The following is a 19262-nucleotide window of genomic DNA, read 5'->3' as shown; positions in this document are numbered from 1 at the left end:
TTGTTGTTTGTCATTTCTCCGATCACAAATGCAGACATGGTTTTATGTTTACACAGCGCGATGCAACGCAACGCATAAAAAGACAGTATAAGTCATTATAATCCGTAATTATGTCCCCACTGGATGCAACAAATGCCTCGTTTATAATGGGTTTTATTGTTTTTGTCTCGTCGCTCCGGCCGGACACGGCATCACAGAATGGTGAGGAGCGTAACATTTCCGTCACACGCTTGAGGAATTCGGCCAATCACAACGCACTGGATAGCTGGCCAATCACAGCACACCTCGCTTTTCAGACCGATGAGCTTTGTAAAAATTGACACGCTTCAGAAAGGTGGGACATGGAGGAGAAACATTAATGTACAGTATGTGGAAAATAATGTGTTTTTTAGCAGCATCATATGACCCCTTTAAGGCCTTCATTTGTCAAAAGTCTAAGACTTTTTAAGACCTGCAGAAACCCTGGCACATAATATTAAACATATTCTTTAAAAATATTATTCATTCATTTTGTGTTATTCATTTCATCTCTTCTAATATATCAGCTGATGTCTCGTCTCATAAATTGAAAGCACTGATGTTAACAGACAAGGATCTGCAGATGCCATACAGGGCCATGCAGGAGTGAGTCTAAAAATAGCACATGAACTTCTACTGTACCTACGTTGCCTCCCTGCCCTCCCTCTGCGATCCATGCGCATGTCCCTCGCTGGCCCGATCCTGGGCCCTCATTTATCAACAGTCAGATGTGTACGCAATGAGTGCGTAAGAACAGTTTCACGCAAAGTGTGGGATCTACCAACTTGTATTATACGTAGGAATGTGTGTAAATATAAGCACAACTCTGAGCATGCTTTCGACAGACTGTAAGTAAGTTTTTTATATTTAAAGAATTTGCCACTGACGATTGAAACGCGAATTTTGAGCAGTGTAGAGTAGCACTTGTTGTTTGTCATTTCTCCGATCACAAATGCAGACATGGTTTTATGTTTACACAGCGCGATGCAACGCAACAGCATAAAAAGTCATTATAATCCGTAATTATGTCCCCACTGGATGCAACAAATGCCTCGTTTATAATGGGTTTTATTGTTTTTGTCTCGTCGCTCCGGCCGGACACGGCATCACAGAATGGTGAGGAGCGTAACATTTCCGTCACACGCTTGAGGAATTCGGCCAATCACAACGCACTGGATAGCTGGCCAATCACAGCACACCTCGCTTTTCAGACCGATGAGCTTTGTAAAAATTGACACGCTTCAGAAAGGTGGGACATGGAGGAGAAACATTAATGTACAGTATGTGGAAAATAATGTGTTTTTTAGCAGCATCATATGACCCCTTTAAGGCCTTCATTTGTCAAAAGTCTAAGACTTTTTAAGACCTGCAGAAACCCTGGCACATAATATTAAACATATTCTTTAAAAATATTATTCATTCATTTTGTGTTATTCATTTCATCTCTTCTAATATATCAGCTGATGTCTCGTCTCATAAATTGAAAGCACTGATGTTAACAGACAAGGATCTGCAGATGCCATACAGGGCCATGCAGGAGTGAGTCTAAAAATAGCACATGAACTTCTACTGTACCTACGTTGCCTCCCTGCCCTCCCTCTGCGATCCATGCGCATGTCCCTCGCTGGCCCGATCCTGGGCCCTCATTTATCAACAGTCAGATGTGTACGCAATGAGTGCGTAAGAACAGTTTCACGCAAAGTGTGGGATCTACCAACTTGTATTATACGTAGGAATGTGTGTAAATATAAGCACAACTCTGAGCATGCTTTCGCAGAGAATCTAGTGGTAGAATGGCGATACTACAAAAAGAAAGTGCTGCTGCGTGTTTCCTGTGTCCTGTAATTGCAAATACTCAATTTATAAATTCATAGTTCAAGCAGAAATTTGCATAATTGGTAACAGACACACTGAAAAATTCTAGTCAAAATATAAAAAATTCTTAAATCAAGATGCATTTACTAGATAAGCAAAAAGACATAAGATATTTATATATTTATTTTTTTTTATTTATTATTTTATTTATTTTTTTAGTCTTGTTTCCTGGGGGGAAAAAATCTAAATGCTTAAAACAAGTAAAATCTTCTTAAAACAAGATTATTTTTCTTACCCCACTCGAAGATAATTTGACTTATTTTAAGCAAAATGCACTTAATTTAGATCCCCCCCCAGGAACGAAGATGAAAGATTAAAGATATTTTAACTAGAAACAAGACAAAAATACTGAGTAAGATAGGCCGGGGTTTTTTTTGCCGTGCAGCTGGGAAGTCATTTGAAATGTTGTTATAGTGTCATGGCTGATCTCGCTTTGCTGGAAGATTCGGCAAACCATAAGCTGTGCAGAGAACGTGTTTTCAAAGAGTGCGCTGATCTGTTTAGTGAGAGCACAGAATGTCATAGAGAGAGCACTTCCTTTGCCATGATTTCGGTGAGGACTTTATAAATTCACGTGATTCATAAAGAGAGGTGTTGTCACCATATATGGTTTATTGGAGGCGTTTCTGAAAGCAAATGACCATGAACGTGAACAAGCATGGTGCTTAAGAACATGTGGGATTTATAAGTAATGAGCGTAAGCACGTTTGATAAATATGGATTTTTTTGTACTTACATTCTAAATTTCATTCGTAGGACAAAATATAGAACCTTTTCTATGCATTGTTGATAAATGAGGACCTTTAGGGGCCATTATCATTTATTAAAATTGACTGCAGGTTGCTGTGCCATTAGGGGAAACTCTTTACCTGGTGATCCGGCAGCATGAAATTACCCAGAACACAACTCAACATGAGCAACCAATAAGAAAGAAGCAAGAGATTTAACCTGCTGGAACCTCTACTTCATAAGCTCTTTTTCATCTCGTCTTGTTGTAGTTTATTTGTGTTGGAGTTTACCATTGTGTGTTTTTATGTGAAACTGCTAATACAATGCCTATTGTGTTCATTTTGCATGGTTGACAGTTACAGTCCCAGCTCTATGTCTCTCTCTTTCTTTATTTGCCAGAGCCCGACTGCAAGGAAAGCATGTGAGCATTACTGTTGCGGATTAAAATTCAAATTGTGTTTCATGAGTTTATCTTGCCGACCAGAGAGAGAACAAGAAACAGAGAGTGAGAGAAAGTGAGGGAGGAGAGGAAGAACCAGCACTGTGAACAGGAACAACAAGCAAGGAGTAGACAAAAACACAGAAGGTGCCTTCAGGTTTAATGTGCATCCATGTCAGAAGTTGCAAAGGTAACTTGGAGACACTTTGTCCTCCATTCTGGGCGACTTTCAAGCATGAAATGAAATCGGTTCTGCTGTTCGGATTGATACCTCTCACTTTCTCTCTCGCTTTCTCTCTCTAGAAGTCATATGAAACTCATATTTTATGTAAAAGTGTTCCTGTGCTGTAGCCAAAATAGTAGAGAGCAAGATGCCTGCAATGTCAAAGTATGGGTTCAGCTCCCAGACAATGCAATACATGGAGGCTAAAGTTCAAGTTAACCACTGAGAGCATCTCAATGTATCCCATCGATGCTTCTTTTTAAAAATGCCATTGTCATGAGCAATTTGGTTCAACTGCAGGATTCATGGCTTGCAAACTGCAAGCTAACAAAAACACACACACACACACACACACACACACACACACACACACACACACACACACACACACACACACTTGTGAAAGCGAAACTACTTTGTTTGGTCTTCCAAAAGAGGACGATATCTGCTTCGTCATGCCTAGAGCTTATCTGTGCTGGTCGCTGAGGAAATACATCAACTTCGTGCTGTGGATCACTGGATCGGCTTTCACCGTGGACGAAGCGGAGTCCAGCCCGGGGTCATCACATGTGGTTGCCGCAAGCCCACCGGCCACTCCTTCGTCGAATCCGCCGGCCGCGCTGTTCTCAAGCTCACCCGCCTCCGCTCACTCTAGGCCTCCGGTCTCCGCTCACTCAAGGCCGCGGTGTGTGACGCTGTTTAATTGTGAAAGCGAAACTACTTTGTTTGGTCTTCCAAAAGAGGACACGACTAGAAATCAGTGGTTAAGTTGTATTTACAACACTGTTCCAGAACACTTCAACCCAAATATTTAGATGTGTGCAGCGCATTTATTGGAGGACTGTTTCCTGATCCTGGGAGAGTAGACTACAATGCCGGCTGTTCTGACTCACAGACTGTAAGTAAGTTTTTTATATTTAAAGAATTTGCCACTGACGATTGAAACGCGAATTTTGAGCAGTGTAGAGTAGAGTTTGTTGTTTGTCATTTCTCCGATCACAAATGCAGACATGGTTTTATGTTTACACAGCGCGATGCAACGCAACAGCATAAAAAGTCATTATAATCCGTAATTATGTCCCCACTGGATGCAACAAATGCCTCGTTTATAATGGGTTTTATTGTTTTTGTCTCGTCGCTCCGGCCGGACACGGCATCACAGAATGGTGAGGAGCGTAACATTTCCGTCACACGCTTGAGGAATTCGGCCAATCACAACGCACTGGATAGCTGGCCAATCACAGCACACCTCGCTTTTCAGACCGATGAGCTTTGTAAAAATTGACACGCTTCAGAAAGGTGGGACATGGAGGAGAAACATTAATGTACAGTATGTGGAAAATAATGTGTTTTTTAGCAGCATCATATGACCCCTTTAAGGCCTTCATTTGTCAAAAGTCTAAGACTTTTTAAGACCTGCAGAAACCCTGGCACATAATATTAAACATATTCTTTAAAAATATTATTCATTCATTTTGTGTTATTCATTTCATCTCTTCTAATATATCAGCTGATGTCTCGTCTCATAAATTGAAAGCACTGATGTTAACAGACAAGGATCTGCAGATGCCATACAGGGCCATGCAGGAGTGAGTCTAAAAATAGCACATGAATTTCTACTGTACCCACGTTGCCTCCCTGCCCTCCCTCTGCGATCCATGCGCATGTCCCTCGTTGGCCCGATCCTGGGCCCTCATTTATCAACAGTCAGATGTGTACGCAATGAGTGCGTAAGAACAGTTTCACGCAAAGTGTGGGATCTACCAACTTGTATTATACGTAGGAATGTGTGTAAATATAAGCACAACTCTGAGCATGCTTTCGCAGAGAATCTAGTGGTAGAATGGCGATACTACAAAAAGAAAGTGCTGCTGCGTGTTTCCTGTGTCCTGTAATTGCAAATACTCAATTTATAAATTCATAGTTCAAGCAGAAATTTGCATAATTGGTAACAGACACACTGAAAAATTCTAGTCAAAATATAAAAAATTCTTAAATCAAGATGCATTTACTAGATAAGCAAAAAGACATAAGATATTTATATATTTATTTTTTTTATTTATTATTTTATTTATTTTTTTAGTCTTGTTTCCTGGGGGGAAAAAATCTAAATGAAGTGAATTTTGCTTAAAACAAGTAAAATCTTCTTAAAACAAGATTATTTTTCTTACCCCACTCGAAGATAATTTGACTTATTTTAAGCAAAATGCACTTAATTTAGATCCCCCCCAGGAACGAAGATTAAAGATTAAAGATATTTTAACTAGAAACAAGACAAAAATACTGAGTAAGATAGGCCGGGGTTTTTTTTGCCGTGCAGCTGGGAAGTCATTTGAAATGTTGTTATAGTGTCATGGCCATGTGACCATGACCATGAACGTGAACAAGCATGGTGCTTAAGAACATGTGGGATTTATAAGTAATGAGCGTATGCACGTTTGATAAATATGGATTTTTTTGTACTTACATTCTAAATTTCATTCGTAGGACAAAATATAGAACCTTTTCTATGCATTGTTGATAAATGAGGACCTTTAGGGGCCATTATCATTTATTAAAATTGACTGCAGGTTGCTGTGCCATTAGGGGAAACTCTTTACCTGGTGATCCGGCAGCATGAAATTACCCAGAACACAACTCAACATGAGCAACCAATAAGAAAGAAGCAAGAGATTTAACCTGCTGGAACCTCTACTTCATAAGCTCTTTTTCATCTCGTCTTGTTGTAGTTTATTTGTGTTGGAGTTTACCATTGTGTGTTTTTATGTGAAACTGCTAATACAATGCCTATTGTGTTCATTTTGCATGGTTGACAGTTACAGTCCCAGCTCTATGTCTCTCTCTTTCTTTATGTGCCAGAGCCCGACTGCAAGGAAAGCATGTGAGCATTACTGTTGCGGATTAAAATTCAAATTGTGTTTCATGAGTTTATCTTGCCGACCAGAGAGAGAACAAGAAACAGAGAGTGAGAGAAAGTGAGGGAGGAGAGGAAGAACCAGCACTGTGAACAGGAACAACAAGCAAGGAGTAGACAAAAACACAGTAGGTGCCTTCAGGTTTAATGTGCATCCATGTCAGAAGTTGCAAAGGTAACTTGGAGACACTTTGTCCTCCATTCTGGGCGACTTTCAAGCATGAAATGAAATCGGTTCTGCTGTTCGGATTGATACCTCTCACTTTCTCTCTCGCTTTCTCTCTCTAGAAGTCATATGAAACTCATATTTTATGTAAAAGTGTTCCTGTGCTGTAGCCAAAATAGTAGAGAGCAAGATGCCTGCAATGTCAAAGTATGGGTTCAGCTCCCAGACAATGCAATACATGGAGGCTAAAGTTCAAGTTAACCACTGAGAGCATCTCAATGTATCCCATCGATGCTTCTTTTTAAAAATGCCATTGTCATGAGCAATTTGGTTCAACTGCAGGATTCATGGCTAACAAAAACACACCTAAGATTTGTGTTTATTACTTAAAAAAGTCAGTAATAATTAATCTCATTCAAATCCATAGCTCGATTTTTCTAAACATTATATTTTTTCAATATAAATCAAATATGTTTTCAAATATGAATCAAATATAAATCACAATTCCTATCTGCTCCACTGTTAGTTGTTTTGAACTCACTTGAGCAGTTTGATGGTCTGACCGCGGAAGCAGGGCAATCCTGTATCCAGCATCAGCGTTACCAAGGCAACCACAGCATCCATATACGGCCTGCAGAGTAACAGAGATTCATTCAATGGCTAAATGGCTAACAAAAACACACACACACACACACACACACACACACACACACACACACACACACACACACACACACACACACAAAGAACAGGCTGAACAAGAAAAGTTTCTATAACTTTGGTTATATACTATGTGCTGGATAATTACACACTAATGAAGCTAATAACCTGATTCACAAAGTGATTTTGTTTGGTAACAGATGAACATGAATCTGGTGATGTCTGGTGAGTGGCACTGAAATGTTTACGCTCTATTGCGTTTGAGAATGATGTACGACCTACACTAAACCTAATCAATAGTGTTAACAAAAGCAAACGTGACATAAAAACACACTTGCTGAAGCAAACATGCCATTTTAGTTCCTTTTACAAGTCTTTTAACTCTTTTATTGAGTGGTGCAACCTGTGATTTGTGCCATACAGTGCAGTACCAGGTGTGCTACCGAGCAAGTTTACTTCATCTGAAAAGCCAAACATATGGAGCTGTCTGTGATGCAAATTAGGGCTGCACGATTAATCGAATGTGATTGTCATGTGCATTTTGTTAAAAAAGCCGGTTCTGTAATCAGCAGGAAATCATCATCACATGCGTTCAGATGGGGCGGCATTTACTACACAGAGCTGTAGTTCACTGACAAGCTACGCAAAAAAAAGCGATAATGACAGCTGTTTGCATAGCTTCTCAGTGAATTACGGCTCTGTGAAGTAAATGCTGCTCCATCTGAAAGCATGTGAAAATACCACATTTAATAACATATTTTTACTCTAAACTCACTTCATAACGTCAGTCGAGTGTTTGAAATAAATCCTTCTGTGAGATGATGTGGCTTCTTACACAGAATAAGGCACGCAACAATTTTCATAGTTTTTAAGCAGTTATAAAGGCATTGCATTATAAATATACTTTATTTTAATGAAAATTATAATAGTAAGAACTCGGATAAACCGTATATTGCCGTAGTCGTGTGTTTGGTAGTCACATTGAATCAATGAAAGCAGTTGAATCTTCTGTTTATTCAGCTGCAGCGATAGGCATTTTCTGGGTTTCTTCTGCGAGGCGTATTTGGAGTTTCAGCGCGAGAGCACCCTCTGGCCTTCGGATGGAGATTTACTGCTGATCACAGAACCGTGCTTCACGGAAATATACGCATGACAATCGCAGCTTCTGTCGAATCACGATCTCGATTCCAGTTCGATTTATCGTGCAGCCCTAATGCAAATGGAAAAATGTATTTGTTTACACATGTTTTGAGGTCACAACATTGTATTAGGAACTGCACCAAAATAAGTCCATAATCTGTCCATGTAGTCATAATTTGTGTGAAAAGGAATTAAATTGAATGGGTTTTACTAGTGTTGATTTCAGCTGGAAACTGCAGTGAACTGTATGTATAGGCAAGTTTTTTAATGTTTTGAAAAAATGTTGGTAATGCCATGTTTTTTACAATGAGCTATGTTGTGATTATGGTATTAAGTTTAGGCAAGCATTTTACAAAGGCTGCATTACCTTCAACAGCTGAAAGCAACTTTTTGGCAACTGATTACCATTTTACTTGGCCTTAAGTAACATCCTTGAGAAAGGTTGGAGGAGTAATTTATTACATTTTGATGAAAGATTACAAAGCCAGATTTTTTTTCTTTTGCTTAACGTTAATGATCTCTCAGAGCATCTTTACCCTTTCCAGACTCTCTATCTGTTGACCAGGAATGAGGCCAGCAGACCACTCAAAGTATTAATCGACAGCCAGCGCAAGCCAATACAACCAACATCTGCAGGACCTGCCAGACATCAGACCGCCTCCTGCCAAAGCTCTTGTTGGGGCATCATGAGCAAGAGTCAACGTTTCTTTGTGTTTGCTTGTATGTGTGTGCGTTTGTATGTGTGGGAGTGTTCGCAAACCTAAACCCCAGCTAATATCATTACCAGTCATGCTGCTCCAATATAAACCCACTATGGAGACATAAAAGACCTCAATCAATTCAGGTCTAGACGCTACTGGCCAATCAATAAACACATAACATCACAAATAAAATGGAAAACACAAAAAATAGCTTGAAGCCTACATGGTGAAGGCAAAAAACAAAGGAGGAAGAGAAGAGGAAAAGCGAGAGGAGGATTTGGCGAGTCCTGCGGGCTGCTTTTGTTTGTTGTAATCAGGTCGGGTGATCTCAGATGCACATCTGCTCGAGTCTCAAACATGGCTGGATGGTATAGAGCAAGATAACAGCATCCTGTAATCGAATATACACTTGTTCTTGTTGTACAAACAGCAGGGGCGCCGCAGGATGGTATGCCAAAAAAAGGTAAAATTATAAGCAAACTAATACGAGAAAACACTATAGAAAAATATAGCAACTTATAGTGCACTATATAGGGGCTAGGAAGCAATTTCGGCACAACTTTTGATACACTTTCATAAATACACACCTGTGGACCCTCGACACAGACTCTCAAATTTTAGCTCAAGTACAACAGAGTGCAGCCTAATTATGTTCACTCAGTGGGGTTTTATTTGTTGCATTATGCAGATTCACTTCCTGACCCCCTCCACGCATGGACATGTGAGTGAGGTAACGCAGCGGACACACATGCACAAAGTCCTCCAATCACTCATATCCATGAGCACACACTAATGAGAGCATCTCTTCATTACCTTTCTGACCCCAATCAGACTGAAGATCCCCCCCATCCCTCATTAATTATCTACACACACACACACACTTATATTGTGTCCTTCCCTTCCCATTCGCAAACTCTTGTAACCTTCGGGACCTTCATCGTGTCATTTACAACTCCATCATATACAACTCTCGTGCTGTTTTAAAATGCTTTTTTTTCTCTATGGAAGAATTTTTAAAGACTATGGATATAAATATCTATTCATGTTTGGATAAAATCTAAACCAAAATCTAAGGAAAGAAAAAAAAACACAATTCTTCCAAACTTTTGACCGGTAGAGTTTGTGTGTGTGTGTGTGTGAGAGAGAGAGAGATAGATAGATAGATAGATTTCTTTTTATATAGTTTTTAAAACTAATTTGTAATTATTTATTATATATTTATTTTACAGAACCTGGACCTTGTAGAAAAGAAAAGCATAAACATTCTTCAAAATATCTACTTTTTGTGCCAGAGAATATAGAAAGTCTTACAAGTTTGCAACAACATAAGTGATCTCATCATTCCCCGACATACAAACACTTCCGATGAGGCAAAATAACAGAAATGATTTCACAATATGACATTTAGAGACAGAACACATGCGCCATTTGTCTTATGCTTGATTGCAGGAACAATTTTCACTTACGAACCACCCTGGCACCCACCCACCCAACACACAACAACATATAGACCCTCTATTTAATCACAGCCATCTCTCAAACTGAAGCCTGCAGTTATGTACACACATACACAAACTAAATGGTGTATACGATGAAAAACAACTTGTTCTTTTACACCTGCACACTCAGCACCCAGTTGGCCACTACAGATTTTACGATCCCCCACCCGCCGCTGTCTATGGCGTATCTCTGCGGCACACAGAAGTGCTGGCCTTTCCATTCTCATATCTCTCTCTCTGCACCCACTCCACTATTACGCCTCTACCATGATGGGTGGCGGCAGTTTAATGTATTTATGTCTAAGGAAAAAACACCTTGAGCTGCCCCCTCAAGGTATGGAGGGGAACAACACAGCAGATGGGTTATGATTGCTGTAATATTGCATGTGACTGAATAGAAAATCAACCAGGGTATGTACCACGGTAAATTTCAATATAATTTCTCCATCTTGTTTGGCTGCAAATGACTTACTGAATGGCTCCAGAAACTCCAGGGATATATGTATAAGAAATATATTACATACACTATCAGAATGTTTGGGATTGATACGATATTTTAATGTTTCTGAAAGTGTCTTCTGCTCACCAAGGATGCATTTATTTGATCAAAAATACAGTAAAAAAGTGAAATATTATTACAATTTAAAAATAACAGCTTTTTAAGTGACTATATTGTAAAATGTAATTGATTCTCTGTGATGCAAAGCTACATTTTCAGCATCATTACTCCAGTCTTTAGTCTCACATGATCCTTCAAAAATCGTTCTAATATGCTGAATTGATTTGATGTTTGGAATAATTAATATTATAATTAAATAATCTTATGCTCACCAAGTCTGCATTTATTTAAATAAAAAATACAGTAAAAACAGTGAAATATTATTACATTAACTTTTTTAAACCTATCACATTCTATGACATGCTAATTGACCCCAGCAAAAACATAAAAATGCAATTAAATAAATCCAAATATAAAACTGGCTGGTATGTTCACAATAATTGGAAAATCATGTGAAAATTCAATGCATTTATTCATGTTTAATATCTGGAGTCTCTAATATTCCAAACAGAATGAACGCAACATTTTGACAGAGATCGTTTCTTGGATGTTATTATGATTTTTTTAATATAATACGTTTCTTTAAGATTAGGAAAAGTCATAAAGTCATCAACCTGACACTTTGAGCTTTGAAATGGCTGTTGGGGTCCACCAGAATCCAAACACGAGAGTTCATCTAAATTTGTCACACATTTCTTATTGTAGCTTGTTACTTCAGTGGTTTTTAAAGCGGACAAGAAGCAGACGGATCCGATGAGGTTTTTATGCGATTAAATTTGACAATTTACATCAGTGTAAGCTCACTCAATCTTCCAAAAAATGGATAAAGTAATAAACAGCACAGAACCCAGAAACAGATAGCTGAGATTAATCAAGCGCAGAAAGGGCTATTTACAGCCAAAGCCATTTAGCAGGCATTAAAATACACTAATATCTACACTGGCTGAATGAGAGCATGTTTGCGGGAACACTAGGGAAGAAGATTATTCACTCGATTATAACAGTGACTCAAAGAGACTAAACCTCTGTAGACTCTCGCCTGGCTGCCACCTTCATTTCCTAATGGCACAAAGAGGAATATAATCCACCTTTCTTACAGGTTTTTAAAGAGCAGGCATCTTATCGTGGTTTAATAAACATGGATGAAATGATTAAGAGGCAAAAAGGGAGCGATGTTACACAGAAACAATTAAAAACACTCTAATTATTCCTATATATCTTAACATAATATAGACCCTCTATTTAATCACAGCCATCTCTCAAACTGAAGCCTGCAGTTATGTACACACATACACAAACTAAATGGTGTATACGATGAAAAACAACTTGTTCTTTTACACCTGCACACTCAGCACCCAGTTGGCCACTACAGATTTTACGATCCCCCACCCGCCGCTGTCTATGGCGTATCTCTGCGGCACACAGAAGTGCTGGCCTTTCCATTCTCATATCTCTCTCTCTGCACCCACTCCACTATTACGCCTCTACCATGATGGGTGGCGGCAGTTTAATGTATTTATGTCTAAGGAAAAAACACCTTGAGCTGCCCCCTCAAGGTATGGAGGGGAACAACACAGCAGATGGGTTATGATTGCTGTAATATTGCATGTGACTGAATAGAAAATCAACCAGGGTATGTACCACGGTAAATTTCAATATAATTTCTCCATCTTGTTTGGCTGCAAATGACTTACTGAATGGCTCCAGAAACTCCAGGGATATATGTATAAGAAATATATTACATACACTATCAGAATGTTTGGGATTGATACGATATTTTAATGTTTCTGAAAGTGTCTTCTGCTCACCAAGGATGCATTTATTTGATCAAAAATACAGTAAAAAAGTGAAATATTATTACAATTTAAAAATAACAGCTTTTTAAGTGACTATATTGTAAAATGTAATTGATTCTCTGTGATGCAAAGCTACATTTTCAGCATCATTACTCCAGTCTTTAGTCTCACATGATCCTTCAAAAATCGTTCTAATATGCTGAATTGATTTGATGTTTGGAATAATTAATATTATAATTAAATAATCTTATGCTCACCAAGTCTGCATTTATTTAAATAAAAAATACAGTAAAAACAGTGAAATATTATTACATTAACTTTTTTAAACCTATCACATTCTATGACATGCTAATTGACCCCAGCAAAAACATAAAAATGCAATTAAATAAATCCAAATATAAAACTGGCTGGTATGTTCACAATAATTGGAAAATCATGTGAAAATTCAATGCATTTATTCATGTTTAATATCTGGAGTCTCTAATATTCCAAACAGAATGAACGCAACATTTTGACAGAGATCGTTTCTTGGATGTTATTATGATTTTTTTAATATAATACGTTTCTTTAAGATTAGGAAAAGTCATAAAGTCATCAACCTGACACTTTGAGCTTTGAAATGGCTGTTGGGGTCCACCAGAATCCAAACACGAGAGTTCATCTAAATTTGTCACACATTTCTTATTGTAGCTTGTTACTTCAGTGGTTTTTAAAGCGGACAAGAAGCAGACGGATCCGATGAGGTTTTTATGCGATTAAATTTGACAATTTACATCAGTGTAAGCTCACTCAATCTTCCAAAAAATGGATAAAGTAATAAACAGCACAGAACCCAGAAACAGATAGCTGAGATTAATCAAGCGCAGAAAGGGCTATTTACAGCCAAAGCCATTTAGCAGGCATTAAAATACACTAATATCTACACTGGGTGAATGAGAGCATGTTTGCGGGAACACTAGGGAAGAAGATTATTCACTCGATTATAACAGTGACTCAAAGAGACTAAACCTCTGTAGACTCTCGCCTGGCTGCCACCTTCATTTCCTAATGGCACAAAGAGGAATATAATCCACCTTTCTTGCAGGTTTTTAAAGAGCAGGTTTTTAAACATTCATCCATGTTTATTTTATAATAAACATGGATGAAAAGATTAAGAGGCAAAAAGGGAGCGATGTTACACAGAAACAATTAAAAACACTCTAATTATTCCTATATATCTTAACATAATCATCTTGAACATTAAAAGAACATTTATCATGAACGTACCTCTCCGTGAAGTTTCGGAGGACGGTGAGCAGGTTAGCCAGCATGTTTGCCTCTCTTCTAGCCTTTTCTGGTGCTTAGGATGGGGATTGATCTATACCAGGAAAAGAATGAAAAACAAAATTGAAGATAATACACAGAATGAATTGTTCACTGTGAGAGCTTTACCTCTGACGGCATTTAAAAACTTAATATGCAATGCTTATAATTATATTCAGTTATGCCAATCAATAATTCAAGCATTTGTTTTATTTGCATACTGCATGAGAATGGGTAAACGGTTAATCACAATTATTTTGCATAAAAATATAAAATAAATATTAATAATCACAATATTTTTTATTATTATTTTTTTTTTTACATTTCATTGGCATTATTGCAAGAGAGCATCAACTTACATAGTTTGCTTGAATGACCGTGTAAAAAGAAAACAGACTGGCTGTATTACACTTTTATTAGAGAAATCACTTTTTTTCATGCACATGGTTGCCAGGTTGGGTGTATTAGTTAAAGCACTGGGCAGCCAATGTATCAATTTATGAAAAAAACCCACTGATTGGGGTACTCAACAGGCGGCCCGTCTGCATTAATTTTGTGGCCCGCGTCATGCTAAAAATTAATGTATTTTTATTACAATTTGCACTCAAAATATTTGGCAGTCTGGTTTTTTAACTATCTGAATAAATGCGCAGTAGTTTGAGTCGCTAACTTGCATTTAAAAAGCACCACGCCCCAGGCAACTGATTAATGTATTTTTATTACAATTTGCACTCAAAATATTTGGCAGTCTGGTTTTTTTAACTAACTGAATAAATGCGCAGTAGTTTGAGTCGCTAACTTGCATTTAAAAAGCACCACGCCCCAAGCAACTGAAAAAGAAGCATTGTCCAACAAAAGAGGACATTTAATAACATGATTTTACTCCACAACATCAGTCGAGTGTTTGAGATAACATCATTTTGAGATCTGATATGCGCTTTTTGTCACAGAATGAGGCAGAAAATATATTCTATAAGGCTATGTCGATTAGCATTGGATTATAAATATATTTTATTATTATGAAAATACCAGAGATGGCTTGAAGAACACAGATAAACTATATATTGTCACGTCGTGTGTTTTCTGTCTTCATGTTTGATCAGTTCAAGTTTATCTTGGTTTTATTCAGTCACAGCCATACCTTTGCCTATATTAGGGATTTCCTGGAGCGGCACCAGTTCTTTCACTTCTGTGATGCCTATGTTGAGTTTCCGCGCAAGGGCGCCCTCTGGCGTCCAGGGTGAACGAAACAGATTTCATGTGTTTAGCGCTCCGTGATGTGCACTCTGCCATCTTAAATATGAAAAATAATACTTCTTTCTAAAAAAAATTTGTGAACTATATTTACTCATGAATGTTTTGCGTTTTAGCATTTTGAGTTTGAGCCCTGATACACACTGTCACTTCATAAACAAAAGGACCAATTATGAAACTACAAGCAAATAATAAACCAATAACTGTATTAATGTAAGACTGCTCTATGATGTCTATTTGCATACTGAAAAAAAGGTGTAGGATTTACTTTGAAAATCTTTCACTCAGAAATGTCTAATACATTTCACAAATAATTACAAAGAAGCAACAAATGACACATTAAATGTGAAATTTTGAACTAGAAATACTAAAATAGTTTATTATTGTTTTTGTAAAACCTAATACAATGTTTGTTTTAATTACACAGGTGTCCACCTGACTCTTGAACATGTTTCAATAACATTTAAAACCTAAAAATCATCCATTTATGAAATATTTAGCTTGAAACGTGCTTGTACTACAGTATGTTTCTTTCAAATACATGCCACTTGTTTTGATATTTTGTTATCTTACACCTCAAGCTCAAGAAATCACAATTAATCAACTACTGTAATTACCAAAAATCTGCAAGTAACAGTGATGTTTTGAACTAGAAAGACTGAAACAGTATTTTCTGGTAAAACATACTTCATAAAAATCATATTTACAGGATACTGTGGGTAAAAAGATCAATTTTCTCTCTGCTGATCCACGAACAGACGTTCAAACTCCTCAAAAGTGTCCAGTGTAATGGGGTCACTGCTCATGAAGCGAGGCTTTGCTCTGCGTTGTGTATGTGTGAACTGGTGGGTCTGGATGTGAGAGAGTGTTGTGCGTGTGAAACAGATGGCTCCCGCTAAGCGCTGTGCTTTCCCTGGCGTCATATGACAGGTGCTGCACTGCTGCTTTACAGCATAGTGAGAATGGATTCATCTCAAATTCAGCAGCAAACACATACCTTCACAAACGCCCCCAGGTTATGTGTGTGTGTGTGCTAAAATTTATGAGTGTTTTACCGCCACATAAACCAAGCAATTACATTCTCTCCCTACCTCAACCTAAAAGCACATCACCGGTCCTGTATCACACTTTAATGTGCCTGTAAACCAGTTCGATAAGCATGATGGTTTAATAATAGTGCTTTCCGTTTTGTCGTAGCTGACTCACTACTCTCGTGCCGTGTCTCAGTCCACTCGATCCCAATCAATCAGTACATTGTGGACATAAATTCAGGCACAAGCACCAGCCTTGATCCACTAAACACTGAGACACTGATGACTCAATTTGGCATAATTATGGGGTCATACATCTTCAGGTCATAAAAGTAACTGGTACTGTTTATCAAAACTGCTGTATAACATTTAAAATACACTGGAATTGAGAAATCAATTATTGAATCTATAAATAAATAAATATTTAAATGCTAGTATTTTTAATCGGCATCTAATAACTCAAATTACTATATTTGCAGGATTGTTTTACAAGTAGAAATATATGAAAATTGTTGTAACATTGTTAATTCAAATATTTAAAATTATAAAAATATATTTTAAAGACAGAACTTAAGGCCTCAACATATTTACACTTGCACTCATCCTCTAACTATAGTTACAGGATTATTTTATATGTATAAATGTATTAAAATAAAAATGATTGTACTTGTTAATCTAAAGTCCAGTCTAGAGACACAGTGTGTAATCCATTAGCCTGCTACACTTCAATCGCTGGCGTGAGTGTGTGTGTGTGTGCGCACACGTTGAGTGCGCTTGAAGACTAAAGTGCCTCTATCCATCTTAAGCTGACAGAAAGATGGGTGAAATATTGATTTTACTGTTCACACTCTAGTGAAGTACAGATAACCAGCTAAATCTGCTGAACGTGGTGTAAAGTGTAACACAACTTACAAGTGCACAACTAAAGATGTACAACATGCTCAGTCTTCTCAGTTTCTTCAGTGTTAATTCCGTTCAGCGCAGTCATATTCTCCACAGGGGCTGTTTCAATTTACATGCTCAAACAATTTGCAATGAAATGGTAATGATAATATTTTTTCACATTCTCTTCCTGACTGTCCAAAGCATGGAGCTGAATGACATCACGCAGCATTACCAACAGCATTTATCTCACCTCCCCAGCTCTCATGCTCATTTTTCTGTGTTCAAAGAAACACTTTAGCATAGCAGCGTCTGAATACACATATAGGCTTTTTTTCTAGTGCCACTTTCAGAAATCTAAGATGAACGAAAATCTCGGCATGAGAAAACACATCTTCCTGAAAAAAATCAATCGGACACTTTAACAGCTGAGACACGATACCTCCAGCTGATATCCTCAAACCTCAGAAAGAAAAAAAAAACCCTGAAGATACGTGTTGAGAGCTGGCAAGGAAAGAGCGGCATTTCTCAAGCAGGTCTGGATATCGGTTTCGCTATCCTTTGAAAATCCACAGCCTCTCACGTTAAATATTTTATGTTGTGTATGCAAGTGTGTGCACTTTGTTTACTTGGATCTGACACATAAAAGGATGTTTAGGATGTGTATCTACTGTCTGCTTGATTGCAGAGGCCAGTGTGTGTGTGTGTGTGTGTGTGTGTGTTGAATTCAGAAATAAAGTGATCCGCTATATGAATGTGTGTGTTTGTTGTTGGTCAGTTTCAGAGATGTGAAAGATCTGAAGATTGAATTATTGATCTCAACTCTTCAGAGATGGTCAAATAGACAGTTCTAGAAAATGTAAGCTGCTGTGTTTATATCTTGTATGTATTATAACTTTCTGTTTTTTTGCGTGAGAAGTGCACTCTTTCACAATGGCAATGTTAAAGTCAACTTGCTGGCATCATAACGTGACATTGTGCTTACAGTATTGCAAAACTAACCACAGTAAGCATAGCTACAATATTAACAAGCATGACATAGTAAGAGCAGTTTGGTCACAAGCTATTGTGAACACAGGAGGAGGGAAAGGGACAGTAAGTAGAGGTGTTAATGCAATTTTGATCCGCACAGCAGTCCTCAAGAGAGGCAGATGGGACAGGGGAGACCTGTTCCATAATTTCTTGTTCCTGTATGACTCACAGGCCAAACAGCAGGTGTGTTCTGTCAGCGGAAGTGACATGTCCTGTCCTGTGTGTGTATGCGTGCTTTACACACATGTTCCATCATCCTCTGCTCTTATCTCAAGCATGTGCACTGAGGGAAAGCGGTTGGTCACAAGAGCAGCAAGCAGTTATTGGGTGAGGCGGGCATTATGTTAGATAGGTTGTGTTATGATAGAGGAAGGGTGCTTGTGATGGGGAAATAACACAAAATAAAAAAATATTCAAATGCACATTTTGTAATGGAAGCCTCCAGCTCCTGTATTATATTGATTATGTGTCTTTGTGTCTGTGCCTTGGGCTACTAGAGCATGACCTTTCTTGGCTCGAGACATATACTTAAAAAAAATCCATGACCTTTTGAACAGCTAAACAAGAACACAAACACTAAAATGATTACATACATAAGTCTGTCTGTCTGTCTGTCTGTCTGTCTGTCTGTCTAACTATCTATCTATCTATCTATCTATCTATCTATCTATCTATCTATCTATCTATCTATCTATCTATCTATCTATCTATCTATCTATCTATCTATCTATCTATCATATGGTAATGGTAATGAATGCACCTTTAATACATGATATTCTAATAACTAAGTACACAAATATTGAGTAAACATTGATTAATTTCATTTTTTATTAATACTTTACAGAACTGAAAAAAATTGCTAGTATAATCAAACAACAACAAAAATGGTTTGAAATAAACATTTCTCTTATCCACCATCCTGGAGTTTGTCGCACACACTGAAGTAGATGCATTCTCTTATCTTTGTTCGTCTTTTCAGTAGTTTTTGCTGGATTGATTAACTGATTATTGTGTTTGCTCATTAGCTGACTGCTTGACTGCC

The 19262-nt window shown here is 37.8% G+C and overlaps 1 protein-coding gene across 3 annotated transcripts in view; it reads right to left on the bottom strand.

Moving 5' to 3' along the window:
• Positions 1 to 19262, bottom strand: part of sphkap (SPHK1 interactor, AKAP domain containing) — a 114324-nt gene that overhangs the window by 66708 nt on the left and 28354 nt on the right. For 2 of the 3 annotated variants that reach the window (XM_016261728.1, XM_016261745.1), the window contains exon 2: positions 13986 to 14076. In XM_016261728.1, the coding sequence (XP_016117214.1) occupies positions 13986 to 14029 (44 nt within the window). In that variant the 5' untranslated portion in view covers positions 14030 to 14076. Of the gene's footprint in view, positions 1 to 13985; positions 14077 to 17218; positions 17285 to 19262 lie in introns of those variants that run through there. The other variant, XM_016261735.1, reaches the window with a different exon arrangement.

This window comes from Sinocyclocheilus grahami, unplaced genomic scaffold (assembly GCF_001515645.1).
Source record: "Sinocyclocheilus grahami isolate Dianchi unplaced genomic scaffold, SAMN03320097.WGS_v1.1 scaffold31.1, whole genome shotgun sequence".
Taxonomy (NCBI): domain Eukaryota; kingdom Metazoa; phylum Chordata; class Actinopteri; order Cypriniformes; family Cyprinidae; genus Sinocyclocheilus; species Sinocyclocheilus grahami.
The sequence above is the reverse complement of the archived record's forward strand: the minus strand, read 5'-3'. Positions and strand labels throughout refer to the sequence as shown.